Below are 14,150 nucleotides of genomic sequence, written 5' to 3'. Positions count from 1 at the left end.
CGCACGCACATCCGCGGCCGCCGCCTCCCCCGCCCCGCCCCGCCGCCGGCGGAAACGGGTGGGCCGCGCTCCCTGCGGCCCGGGGGTAGCGCCTGGGGCGGCCGCGCTGAGGTTCTCCCGCCGGAGCCGGTGATGCCGGTCCCGGATCAGCGCTGCTCCCGCCGTTCCTCTCCCTCCTTGCGGCGGGCGAGCGCGGCGGCGGCGGGGGGCTGAGGGCCCGGGTGGCGGTGCCGGGCCGCCATGGTGCCCTGGGGAGCGGTGCTGTGGCGGCGGCTGCTGAGGAAGCGCTGGGTCCTCGGCGTCGTCTTCGGGCTTTCCCTCGTCTACTTCCTCACCAGCACCTTCAAGCAGGTCAGTGGCCTCCCCCGAGCCCCCGGGGAGGTGCGGGCCCGGGCCCCGGTACCGCTGCGGGGTGGGTTCCAACATCCCCTGTCCCGGGGTGAGTTCTGCTCTTCCAGTGCTGTCGCTGAACTCCGGGGAGAGAAGGGCATCGGAATTAATAAATAAAGAGTTTAAAAAGCCGTATCTGATGCTGTGTTCGATAGCAATGGTGTGTTGAGCCAAAATGGGGCAAAAAAAAGTCTTGAAGGGACTTGATTATTCTGTTGAAATAGCTCTTGTGAACTGTGATTCCAGTAGCAAGGAACTTAGAAAAGAAAAATATGTGTACCTGGAGTTATTTAATGTAATATATGTTACTTTTCTGGTTGTAGTAACCGAGTTCAGCTGTGTTAGCTGGTTCTGTGGTGAACTTGCACACTTGTTTTATGATTGTGTTCCTTTCACGCTGTCTGCAGCAAACAGTGAACTACCCAGAAGTAGCGTGTTGCTCACTTCACTGACCCTTGTGTCTCCTGTGCTGTGGCGTTCACGAGTAGGCATTTGTGATAAATAAATATATACATAAATGTATTTATATATACACGCATATGTAGGTATATATAGATATATGTAGATATAACTATAAATACAGTTATATACATACACACACATATATGTATACACAGAGAGACATGGAGTTGAGGCCTTTTTTTCCCCCAATTAGGTGGGGGAAGGAGATTCCTGCTGGACCACGTAGCTGAACGCACACATATATACACGCATATGTAGATATAGATATATGTAGATATATCTATAAACACAGTTATATACATACATCCTTGGGAAAGACAGAGAGGAGCAGAAACCCTTAGTGCTTCAACCCCAGCATGCATGCATGACCCAACAAGGCCTTTTTCCTCGGGGACTGGCACCTGCAGCCCTGCTCACTGCACAGACACTCCACTGGGCGCCTGCTGCGCTGTACTTTGCCTTCATGGTGTATCCATACACACACACGTGTGCGTGATAAATAAATATATACATAAATGTATTTATATATACACGCATATGTAGCACAGTGAGCTTCACCTCTCCATCTCCTTGGGAAAGACAGAGAGGAGCAGAAACCCTTAGTGCTTCAACCCCAGCATGCATGCATGACCCAACAAGGCCTTTTTCCTCGGGGACTGGCACCTGCAGCCCTGCTCACTGCACAGACACTCCACTGGGCGCCTGCTGCGCTGTACTTTGCTGTATACATGCATATGTAGATACATATATAGATATATGTAGATATATCTATAAATACAGTTATATACATACACAGATATATATGTGTCCCCACATACATACATATATACATATATATATATATGTATACACAGAGAGACATGGAGATGAGGCCTTTTTTTTCCCCAATTAGGTGAGGGAAGGAGATTCCCGCTGGACCACGGAGCTGAACGCACACATATATACACGCATATGTAGATATATATATAGATATATGTAGATATATCTATAAATACAGTTATATACATACACAGATATATATGTGTCCCCACATACATACATATATACATATATATATATATATGTATACACAGAGAGACATGGAGATGAGGCCTTTTTTTCCCCAATTAGGTGGGGGAAGGAGATTCCCGCTGGACTACGGCGCTGAACGCCCCGAGGTGTGGGGAGCAAACCGGCTCTAGGGAGCAGCAAGCCAAGCCCAGCCCAGCCCAGCCCAGCCCAGCCCGGCCCGGCCCGGCCCAGCCCGCCCGGGGGTAGCGCCTGGGGCGGCCGCGCCGAGGTTCTCCGTCGGAGCCGGTGATGCAGGTCCCGGATCAGCGCTGCTCCCGCCGTTCCTCTCCCTCCTTGCGGCGGGCGAGCGCGGCGGCGGCGGGGGGCTGAGGGCCCGGGTGGCGGTGCCGGGCCGCCATGGTGCCCTGGGGAGCGGTGCTGTGGCGGCGGCTGCTGAGGAAGCGCTGGGTCCTCGGCGTCGTCTTCGGGCTTTCCCTCGTCTACTTCCTCACCAGCACCTTCAAGCAGGTCAGTGGCCTCCCCCGAGCCCCCGGGGAGGTGCGGGCCCGGGCCCCGGTACCGCTGCGGGGTGGGTTCCAACATCCCCTGTCCCGGGGTGAGTTCTGCTCTTCCAGTGCTGTCGCTGAACTCCGGGGAGAGAAGGGCATCGGAATTAATAAATAAAGAGTTTAAAAAGCCGTATCTGATGCTGTGTTCGATAGCAATGGTGTGTTGAGCCAAAATGGGGCAAAAAAAAGTCTTGAAGGGACTTGATTATTCTGTTGAAATAGCTCTTGTGAACTGTGATTCCAGTAGCAAGGAACTTAGAAAAGAAAAATATGTGTACCTGGAGTTATTTAATGTAATATATGTTACTTTTCTGGTTGTAGTAACCGAGTTCAGCTGTGTTAGCTGGTTCTGTGGTGAACTTGCACACTTGTTTTATGATTGTGTTCCTTTCACGCTGTCTGCAGCAAACAGTGAACTGCCCACAAGTAGCGTGTTGCTCACTGTGCTGACCCTTGTGTCTCCTGTGCTGTGGCATTCACGAGTAGGCATTCGTTAATTGTGGGCAAAGCAGGTGGATTGGGATGGCAGAAGGGATGTGTGTGCCTGGTTGCAATGCCGTCTTTTCCCCGCAGGAAGAGCGGACGGTGAGAGATCGGAATCTCCTCCAAGTGCAAGAGCACGAGCAGCCCATCCTGTGGAAGGTGAAGTTCAGTTCGGGAAACAGCAGTCAGCCGAGTAACCAGTGCAGGAATTCTGTGCAGGGGAAGCTCCTCATTACAGATGAACTGGGTATACCTGATACTAAGAACTTATTCTGCGTACCGCAGTGGTGAATGCTGCTTTGCCTCTCTGATTGTTGGTGGCACTTTCAAGTAACGACTGCCCCTTATAAAGGCATTTTTACTGCACAACCTCAGCTGCTGCCGTTCTATCCTGAATGTTGCTGTGGCTGATGGGATTCTGTGCACGGTCGGCTTGGGTCCAGCTGGGCTCAGCTCGGGCATGGAATCTTCTGAGTGTGGCCATACTGTTTCCAGGACCACCTTAGATGGAAAGAGCTCCAGTTACCTTTGCATGAAGCTCAAACGTTAAGTCCTGCTCAATTTTGTGTGGTTGCTTGCGAGCTATTCCCATCTCCCTGCAGTGTGTTCCTACCATCCGGGTATGTTAGGCAGAGCAGTTGAGGAAACCTGATGGGCTTTGTATAGAGGCAACTCAGGACTGACATAATTAGTGCTTAGTCACAGTTAACAAGCTCACCTGACCCTTATAAACCCAAAGATATTTCTTGCAGGTTCTTATATTAACTGCTTGTTTTAAGAGCATGGAGCGATTACTGCCCTGCACGTCTCCTTCCCCAGTGTGCCTGTTGTTCAGATGCTGGGCCTTTCTTGACCAGAAATCAAAGCTGTAGGATTTTGCATCAACATTAAATTTAGCACTGCCTGAACGATGCTTACTGCTGATTCACTGAGGTCTGTAAAATCACAGATATCCTTCACGGTCTAACACTGTGGTAGCACAGCTTCCATAAGGACATACGCTGTGCTTCTGTACTGTGAAGGATTCTGCTCAACAATGAATATTACAGCCCTGCACGGATAAATCTAAGTCTCTTCATATTGAACTGTAAAGAGAGTTATCCAGATGTAGACCAATTGAAAGAACATGTTACAGTTTTTTTCCAGTACAGTCATCACCCATCACCTTTCCCCCTTCTAGTCACAACAATGAATTACGCCAAAAAGAAATCAAAACTTAAATATTCTGCATTTAAATACTCATACTTACAGCATTCAAGAGTAGGTACACAATAGTTGTGCAGGTAACACCAGGCTGTTGTGAAACTCAGCTCTGTGTCTAAGTGTTATTTCAAAGAATCGAAGGAGATCATAATCTAGTAAACAATAAATAAACCCATCCTTAAGTGATGTGATTCTTGCTATAGATTTCTATAGAACATAAAAAGGAGCACGTCTTGCTGGTTGTTACTACTTTTTTTTTTTTGTTTTTCAGGCTACATCTGTGAAAGGAAGGACCTACTGGTGAATGGCTGTTGTAATGTCAACGTGCCCAGCACAAAGCTGTACAGCTGTGAGAGCTGCCTTCCCAACGGCTGCTGCAGCGTGTACGAGTACTGTGTTTCCTGTTGCCTGCAGCCCAGCAAGGTGTGTACACTGTCTCCTGCTTTCCACGTGTTCTCAGGCTCCTCTGTGGAATAGCGCTTGTTTGTGTGGAGCTTCTTCCTTAGAGGGGACAGTTCCTTTCCTGGGAAGGATGAGGAAAGCCTGCAAGGACCATATGGCAAGCTATAAATAAAGCTTCAAAAACATTCATCCTTCCCACCTTTGAGAGGAGGTACTGGGAGCCTTGTAAAACGTTTCAGCTTCACGGGAGTTGCGTTTGCTGAAGGGAAATGGTTGCAGAAAAGCTATTCCAGCCAGTATCAGTTCTGGAATTAGCACTTCCCTGTGTTCTGTTAGTTTCTCGAGATACTTTTCCTCCTGCCAGGCTTCCATGATGTATTGACCTTTCAGTGCTTGCTGGAAATTCTGAGTTACTATTACTCTGATACTTGAGCTGTGTACGTTAAGGTGGGCTTTGATTACTCCTTGCTGGGCGTTGATTACACCTTGATGGTGTTTGTGTTTTTTTTATTTTGTCCTCTTTTTTTGCTAACCACTTTAGCAACATCTTCTGGAACGTTTCTTGAATCGGGCAGCTATTGCTTTCCAAAACCTCTTCATGGCAGTGGAAGATCGCTTTGAATTGTGTCTGGCGAAATGCAGGACTTCATCACAGGTAAGACATGAGTACACGTCCAGGGCTCAAAAATGGAAAAATACCCCAAAAGTGCCCTTGGAAAATGGGGCTTGGTCCTAGGAATGGCTGGTCTGCGGTGCTTACATGCACACGGGCATTTTCCTGAACACTGAAGCTATGGCTGGGAGCTGGTCTGCAGGCAATCCTCTGATTTGTCAGGTGAAATAGTAACATCAGCAGTAAATGAAAGGCAAAGTGCTATTCATCCTTCCCACCTTTGAGAGGAGGTACTGGGAGCCTTGTAAAACGTTTCAGCTTCACGGGAGTTGCGTTTGCTGAAGGGAAATGGTTGCAGAAAAGCTATTCCAGCCAGTATCAGTTCTGGAATTAGCACTTCCCTGTGTTCTGTTAGTTTCTCGAGATACTTTTCCTCCTGCCAGGCTTCCATGATGTGTTGACCTTTCAGTGCTTGCTGGAAATTCTAAGTGAGTTACTATTACTCTGATACTTGAGCTGTGTACGTTAAGGTGGGCTTTGATTACTCCTTGCTGGGCGTTGATTACACCTTGATGGTGTTTGTGTTTTTTTTATTTTGTCCTCCGTTTGCTGAAGGGAAATGGTTGCAGAAAAGCTATTCCAGCCAGTATCAGTTCTGGAATTAGCACTTCCCTGTGTTCTGTTAGTTTCTCGAGATACTTTTCCTCCTGCCAGGCTTCCATGATGTGTTGACCTTTCAGTGCTTGCTGGAAATTCTAAGTGAGTTACTATTACTCTGATACTTGAGCTGTGTACGTTAAGGTGGGCTTTGATTACTCCTTGCTGGGTGTTGATTACACCTTGATGGTGTTTGTTTTATTTTGTCCTCTTTTTTTTGCTAACCACTTTAGCAACATCTTCTGGAACGTTTCTTGAATCGGGCAGCTATTGCTTTCCAAAACCTCTTCATGGCAGTGGAAGATCGCTTTGAGTTGTGTCTGGCGAAATGTAGGACTTCATCACAGGTAAGACATGAGTACACGTCCAGGGATCAAAAATGGAAAAATACCCCAAAAGTGCCCTTGGAAAATGGGGCTTGGTCCTAGGAATGGCTGGTCTGCGGTGCTTACCGAAATGTAGGACTTCATCACAGGTAAGACATGAGTACACGTCCAGGGATCAAAAATGGAAAAATACCCCAAAAGTGCCTTTGGAAAATGGGGCTTGGTCCTAGGAATGGCTGATCTGTGGTGCTTGCATGCACACGGGCATTTTCCTGAACACTGAGAGCTGATCTGAAGGCAGTCCTCTGATTTTCAGGTGAAATAGTAACATGAGCAGTAAATGAAAGGCAAAGTGTGTATTTAGAGCAGAGTGAGTTGTATGCTCTCCTGAAAAAAGAGGTACTTAAATAAAAAGAAACTAGCTGAGTTCAATGACCAGTGAAGATCTCAATTAGTTCTGGAGAAGATCTCATAAGGATGAGAACAGTGAGAGTTTTTCCCCAGTAGTTTCAGAATGCTATTTACTTACTGGTACATTTTTAGGCTTACCATATGCTGAGGAGTGTCTGCATAGCAACTCAAAAAGTATCTTCTATTTTTTTTGCTTTTTAAGAACAGAGGTGAACTTCTGTTACTCGTGTGATTCTTACTAGAAATTATGGTCTAAGCAAGCATCAGCCCTCTTAGAAAGTGCAACTAGAGATGTAATGCAGCTTGAGTATTTAATATAGTAATAGGGATGGATTGCAAACAAAGGACATAGTTCCAAATGTCTCCAAAGTTGGTTTAGGTTTGTTTTGGTTTTTTTTACCCAAAGTCTCTGAACTCTAGCTTTGTAAAGAAAAATGCACACACATCAAGTAGCAACTTATTATGCCTTGCTTGCTTAGGACATCTTACGATACTGCCTAAGCAAACATAATTTTTTTAAATATTGAATCTGTTCCCACCTACTTGAGTAGCCTCCTGAAAAGGAGGTCCTGGGTATGGTTTGACATTAAAGTGTTATAGTATAGCAAATGTCTTTTATATGTTGGGAGTGCAGTGGTGTTTTCCCAAATTCATCTGGAGTCAGTGTTTTGCATGTGTATATACACTCTGGGTTTTGGCCCTCAGAGAAGGGGTGTATTATTTCATTATGGGTGTATTGATAAAGCTTCTCCTCCTCTTTCTGACAGAGCGTGCAGCATGAAAACACCTACAGAGATCCAATTGCAAAATACTGCTATGGTGAATATCCCCCTGAGCTTCTGCCTGTTTGAAAGCTGCATGATCTAAGCAACAAAGGGAAGGAACTGGAGACTGGAATCCAAAAGAGCAAGACAATGGCTGTTTTTTTACAAGACTCTCAGTGTAAATGACTTGCGTTGTTTCTGGGGACAAACCCAGAGGCGTATGGACCTAAATTCTCTGGGATTGAATCTGGCTCTCTTTGGTTTGTTACACACCTGCATTGAAGTACTAGAGCACTAGTGTGCTCTTTGAATACTTCCTTTAATTTTTAGGATGGGTGGAGTCGATATAGGCTATAAAAGATCATGGGGAAAATATCTAATGTAGCTTTGCGGCCGTATATGGGAGTTCAGTTGTGTCTCTGGACTGCAGAGACTTTCCAGAGTGACAGTAATAATTGGAGGATTTTTTGCTTTTAGGGAGTAAAGCATGCCTGTTGTGCTTCTCTCTCTGGAGCGCTTCTTGATGTGCATGGTGTATGCTACATATGTAATTATGAATTATTTATTCATTTTATATGGATTACTAGCTGAAACTATTGATGCCTTGCATAGCTAGTTGTTGATGCCTTTCGGTCCCTGTTCTGTTACATCAGGTAGAAAGGATATTTTAGATCCTGACTGAAATTGGTTGATTGTTCTCCTCCTTAGTCTAAAGGAATTGCATTGGAATTTGTCACTGTAGTGCTTATGTTCCTTGTAGTGAGTTTAAAGCATTCAGAACTCCAATGGAGTTGTTATTCTGTCCAAGCCCCATAGCACAAGAAAAGAACAGGGATCTGCCTGGGATGGGATGTTTATTGTCTGTAAACACTTTCCTTGTCAACTCTGCAGCAGTTTCCTCAAAGAGGAGTCTTAGTCTTGTGAACACCTCTCTTCCTGACAGGGAGCACTGAAGATTTGTTTGCTTGTACTTGTTCAGGCCTTGGCAATTCAAATTGTACTTCACTCCTGGTTGTGCAGGAGGCAGAAGGGTGGAGTTGTTCTAGGATTTCAGTTTAATGATGTCCTTGTGCATGAAGTAATTGGAATGTCAGAACATGGCTCAAGCCCTCCTCTGAGGACAAATGTGTTGCATGAGTTCAGTTGAACAGTGATGATGTTTTTGATTTGCTGTTTGACATACTGGCTACTCTGGGATTTCAGTCTGATCAGAACGGCACTACAACAGGGTTGGTTCTCCCACAATTTCTCCTAGCTCTGTGAAGCTCCAGTTTAAACTTCCTCTCTCTTAGGGTCACTCAACACAGAAAAGATGGGTAGAAAACCTGTAAAATGTTGACTAAACTTGTGCTCCCTCTGCAAGTCAGTGGGCGAAGTCCAAGTGCTAGACAAAATCAGGTTGTTCTTTTCTATGTACAGAGCCTCATTTCTCTTGTTTTTTACCCCATTCATCTCCTTCATGATTTTGACTTTGCGGATGCTTGTTTAAACTGATACTTCCTATTCCCTGACTCAAATAAAACAATCTACAGAGGCTTTAAAAAAAAAAAACAAAAAACCAACAAGCACAGTGGTGGAGTATCTTGGTGCAAAAGGTCTGTAGAATGCTATTGCAATTACGTATGATATTAAAAAAGTAGTGTTACCAGCCATCTGATAAAATCCACTTGCGTTGTTTTCATTGTTCTTTCCCAAAAGTCATCGAGTGAGATAATGGTTCCACCAGCAGATTCTCTCGAAAATCTTGTTTTTTCCAAAAGCTTAAAAGCTTTAGTGTTAGCAGTTTATCCAGCTGAAAATCTGTCTCCCCTTTGCTGCCATCCTACGGCAGCTCGCTGCAGCAGACATGATACAGTGTGAAGATGCAGTGTGAAATGCTGTCTTCAGAGGGTAGCAGAGGTTACTTCTCTTTTCAGTGTTAAAGAGATTCTTCACCCCTGTTCCAGCACTTCATAACTGTTTTCCTCAGGGAAGGCCATCAGGTTGGTCTATTGTATCATTCCTGCTGAGATGTATTCCAGCACTTCATGGTTTTGCACAACTGCTGAGATCAAGATACTGATAGCTTGCTCTTGCCTCCTTTTTCAACTTGGTATTAATTCCTTAGCAGGCGATACTGCTGCTTGAAGCTGTAATTGTGTGAAATCATAAGAACCAACCTAATTTGGACAACATTAGTGGTAATCCCTGGCCCTTTTCTTTCCTAGAAAAATAGGATGTGCATTGTGACCACTATCCAGTCAAGGGGACAGAAACTGCATCCTCCCTCCCTGGTTGTTGAGCTGTTCAACTAGTGTCTATACTATATGTTAAATCATTAAAAATTTGTCTGTGTTCCAAAATACTGCCTGTTCTCTTGTCTCTTCTTGAACTACACGGCAAAGGTACCAAAATGTAAGTTTGAAGAATGCAGAGCAGCAGAGAGGGACACTAACTTGAATATGTGTAATAGAGGCAAACAGAAGATCTATTTCATTTCAGTCCACGAAAAGACTATGCTGTGGTGCACAGAAAGATTTGGCCCTTTGCAAAAGTGGATTGAGCAGGGAAAGGAAGGTAAACGATGGCTTCATATTGTGAAGATTTGGTGAGAATGTCAAATCAGTGCTTCCTGGTAATACTTCTGTGTGGATTAATGGATGTTGATCCATCTTGCAAAAAAGCCTGGTGATTCTGTGGTTGTCAGTGGCTGTCTGACATCTCCTTTCTATTTGTCAGCTAAGAGACTTGTGTTTGGCAGCAGATTTAATGAGAGCACTCAATGGAGCCACTAGCTCTGCTTATCTGCACTGAGGTCAATGCTGGGGATAATTGAATGGCTTGTGTACTCCTTGCTTTCTGTAGTTTACAAGAGTATTAATGCTAGTGAAAAATGACAGCAGCTGACATCTAACGAGGAACAGGTATAGTATTTGGCTATACCAATTTGGAAAGAGTAATCAATGGCAGGAGGGCAAAGCAGTAACTGCCGTCGTTGCTGAATTTAAACTTGAGCCATTGGCCTTGAAAGAACCTGCTGTACTGCTCCATTGGGATGGTACACAGAAAATGGGATAAAAATTTTTATTGTGGTGGGCTGGAGTTCTGAAAAGGCACATGCAGACTTCTGGCTTTGGGCACACACTAAACAGTTGATGAGTTGGGATGATGGTTTCTGCGTTCTCAGACTCTCACTTATTGTAGTGGTAACTCTATCTCCCGTATGTGTTCAGGCCCAGATTGCTTGGAGAACTAACAAACTATGTCAGCAGTCAATTTGAGAATATAAAGCACTAAGCACTGCAAATCCTAAACATGAGACTTTGTTCTGATAAGTTGTTAAAAAGCAAATGCATGTTTCACTTGCCTTGTCACTTAGCTGGACAGGCTTGAGCTTTAGGATTTGTTCTGTCTTGTGCTAGTCACTTAAACTGCAAAGACACTAGATTCTTTAACCTAGCACCATAATGTGATATTTGTTCTTCAGTTATTCTAGTCAAGGAGAGGTGGGGGAGGAGGTGAAGAGGAATTTTCTAACTCAGCAAGTTCCACAAAAGATGGAATTCAGCAAATTATTGGTGCTTTAATAAGAGCCCTCTGCATTGCTTTACAACCTGAGGCAAACAGCTAACTATATGCAGGGGGGGAAGCCAACTTCAAAACCTGCAGGGAATGATGGGAAAGTACTTAGTTCTTCATTTTTGATCCGTGTCTAATTAAACAGGCAGTTCTAGCTAATATTTTTGGTCAAATAAGGTCTGACTTGTAGCAACATGCATACTGTCTACACAATGTTTTCCATTTTTGAGGCAGTCACATGGCCACAGATTTTTCTTAAAAATCATGGCTCTTAGTAGATTAAAAGTATAGGTTTTAAGCAAGAATTCTCAGGATGCCTTGAGATTGAAGCATGTTTGCTGCTGTGGTCTGCTGTTTCACTTATGGGTAAAATAACAAAATGTTGCAGAGTAGAGAAAATTAAGAAGTTAACTCTGGCTGAAAAGTTTGCCTCGTAGAAGCTTTTCTAGTATGTATTTCAATTAAGGGGATAGAAGACCACAAGCTATAGTTGCAAATGGAATGGGAGGCAAGTGTTAGGTTTTCCGTAGATGAGATGACAATTAATCTTTCTACTGTTAATGGTTGAAATGAGGACCAGCACCTGATTTTTTGCCAATTTAATGGAAGCTTCCAATAAAATCCAGCGTTCATTTATCCTGTGTGTTTTCTGTCTCTCTGCATGCACCTATAGAGTGAGGCACGCTAACAGGAATCAAGGTGGATGGGAATCATATGTCAATTGTCTGAGTTCTGTTCCTGTCCCACACAAAAACTGTTTAGATTTTAAACTCCTCAGAGCAAAAAGATAACTGTACACTTATAGTTCCTATGACTTCTGACCAGGGCCTCACCTGGTGCCTTTAATGAACCTATTGATATAAGTAACACCTGTCTTATACAGATATGAAATATCACCCTTTGAAGAAGTGGGATAAGGCTAAGTATGAGTCACTGGTCTGACATGTTTGTTTTAACACCAAAAAATGTAGCATCCTAAGCTACTGATGTTGTCATATGCATAAAAAGGGATCCATCAGCTGAGCTGTGAAAGATGACACTGGGTATGCCATATCCACATCTTCAAATGGAAAAAATGTAGATTATTTGCAAACTAGAGTTACAGACCTGCTCAGTCATAACAGTTGTGCGGAGGAAATAAACATGTTCATACATGGAAGAACAGGGTCCTAATTTATCTAAATCGCTCATGCCTTTGAAATACACACTAAACCGATAAACCCCAATCCTCTGTAGCAGCAAATACATACACAAGCATGAGTAAGTAAATGTAATGTACCTGTTCTGATGCCTTTTTGTCTGCTCAGCTGTTGTGGGGGCCTGCAAGCTTCCTTCCAGCGGGGTGCCCGGGCCGGTGCAATGGCGACCATCAGCCAGCAGAGGCCACCACAGCCCTTGGATAAAAGCCGGATAAAAAGCTCCTCCCCGGCTGGCAGCCGGCCTGCGGAGCCGGGATTCGCTTGGTGAAAGGCAGAGGAACCTACAAGAAGGAAACACGAGCGGTTACTTTGCTCCAGGAAAACGTGTGGAGTGTCTGACTGGAACGACTGCTGCACCTTTGGGCCCGGCCGCCAGAACCCGCAAAATAAACTCACCTCAGAGGGCTGGCCTGGGTGCTCTGTGAAAGCACCCACGGTACTGGGGCCACCTGGTTGACAATTGTTCTATTAAAATAATAATGCTAATTAAAAAAAAAAAAAAAGAAACAACCCTGACCCTCACGGTAGGGGGAGAAACGGGAGAGATTTGCCCGATGGCTGCTGTGTGGTGTAGCCTGTCATGGCGGCTCTGCTCTCCTCACACCGCGCTCTGCGAAGGCGGTGAACGCAGCTCCTCCCTCCCCGGCGGTGCTCCGAAGGTGTGAAGGGACGGCTCTGCCGTCGAGGCCGGCGTTTCTCCTCCAGGGCCGAGGAGGGCTGGCTGGGGGCGACCGCTCCTGGCCGCGCCATCGCCCCTCGGCACCGCTTCCCGTCTTTTTCCCCTCACGGAGCTCCCCCGTTAGGGGCGAGGGCAGCCCCGGGCTGAGGCGGCCGTTGTGGTAACGAACCAGGCCCCGGGCTCGGACCGGGCTCCTACCGCGCGCAGAACTCCACAACCGTGTCCGGACCTCGGCGGCAGGACCGTCCTCTCCCCCTCTCCCCGCCCGGAGGCGGCTCCGACAGGGAGGAGCGAGGTAAGGCGGTGTCCTGGTGGCGGAGGGCTCATGGCGAGGGGCCTCGACGCCCAGGTGCCCTTCTGTTTCAGCACTAGTTTTGCTTATGCTCTCATGGATGCTTCTCCTGACTTAAAAAAAGGTTGTTTTCCTTTTATTTTTTTTAATTTTTTTTGGTTGCCTTAACCTCTTAACCTGTTGTGTCCCCGGTACCCGGGGAATGGCCGGGGGGGGACGACGGGCTGGGCCTGCACCCGACCTCGGAGCCCTCTGGTTCTGCCTTTTAACCTCCTGCCACCCTTAAACCTGCTCTCGTTTTTTATCTCTCAGCTGACTGACTGCTCTGGTTTATCTTTTTCCCCTCCTTTCCTCTCCTCAGGCCCTTCTTTTCCCCCATTCCCCTGCTCTGCCTTGGATCTGTCTCGGCTGTAGTTACTGAAGGTTGAAATAGCACAGCAGTTATTCTCCCTCTTGGAGAACACCTTGCTTTTCTCAGTGAGGAGAGGTGGTGCAGCACTCCTCCTTGCTTTTCAGGTAATATGGGGTCTCTCTACTCCTTTTCTCCCCCTTCTCAATTTCTTTTCGCCCCCACTTTCCTCTGGTGCTGGCTGTAGCTTTCCAGAGGCTCAGTCCACCTTTGCTTTGAGTATTTTTCCAAAATTTTGTACTATCGTGGTTGCAGTGCGTGTTAAAAGGCATATCCAGCCAAAGTTTCAGAGACAAAACTAGAGTTTCTCGGCACCTGTGCTGTCAGCTGGGCTAGGAAGCAGAGTATGGATTTTCCCATTAATGTTGCATTTATCCCTAAGAACTTAGATCTTGGACCTGGATTCTGGTAGGCAAATGCATCTCAGATATATGGGTTTTTCTCTGGTCAGTATGCATTTACTTTTTCAGCAACAAGAGTTCTGAACCTTTGTGAAAGTTACTGAAAACGGCTGGATTGTTGAAGAAAGCATTTGTCCTAATTACGATGTCCTATCTTTCTGCCAACAGCAGATGAGGCTGCTTGCAGGAGAAATATGACTTATGAAAAAGAAAGGTGTATGTGCTGTCTGATCTCGATCTTTCATTGTGAAAAATGTATGTTTAGAGTTTGTTCTGATGTCAAAATAGCACCAGTTAAACTTTTTCTTGAGTCCTTACTTAAAATTTTGTTATTATCTCAAA

The 14,150-nt window shown here is 45.6% G+C and overlaps 1 protein-coding gene across 1 annotated transcript; it reads left to right on the top strand.

Annotated features, from left to right (window-relative positions):
* Nucleotides 1-46: 46 nt before the first annotated feature.
* LOC106901975 (chromosome unknown open reading frame, human C12orf49) lies at nucleotides 47-9,614 on the top strand. The gene is made up of 6 exons (XM_014965102.1): nucleotides 47-138; nucleotides 2,158-2,370; nucleotides 2,985-3,141; nucleotides 4,369-4,520; nucleotides 5,041-5,154; nucleotides 7,274-9,614. The coding sequence occupies exons 2-6, from the start codon at nucleotides 2,260-2,262 to the stop codon at nucleotides 7,355-7,357; spliced, it is 618 nt and encodes a 205-aa protein (XP_014820588.1). The 5' UTR covers nucleotides 47-138; nucleotides 2,158-2,259; the 3' UTR covers nucleotides 7,358-9,614.
* The last annotated feature ends 4,536 nt before the right edge of the window (nucleotides 9,615-14,150 follow it).

The sequence above is a fragment of the Calidris pugnax genome, unplaced genomic scaffold (genome assembly GCF_001431845.1).
Source record: "Calidris pugnax isolate Ruff unplaced genomic scaffold, ASM143184v1 scaffold32, whole genome shotgun sequence".
Classification (NCBI taxonomy): Eukaryota; Metazoa; Chordata; class Aves; order Charadriiformes; family Scolopacidae; genus Calidris; species Calidris pugnax.
This window is presented reverse-complemented; position numbering and strand designations above follow the sequence as displayed.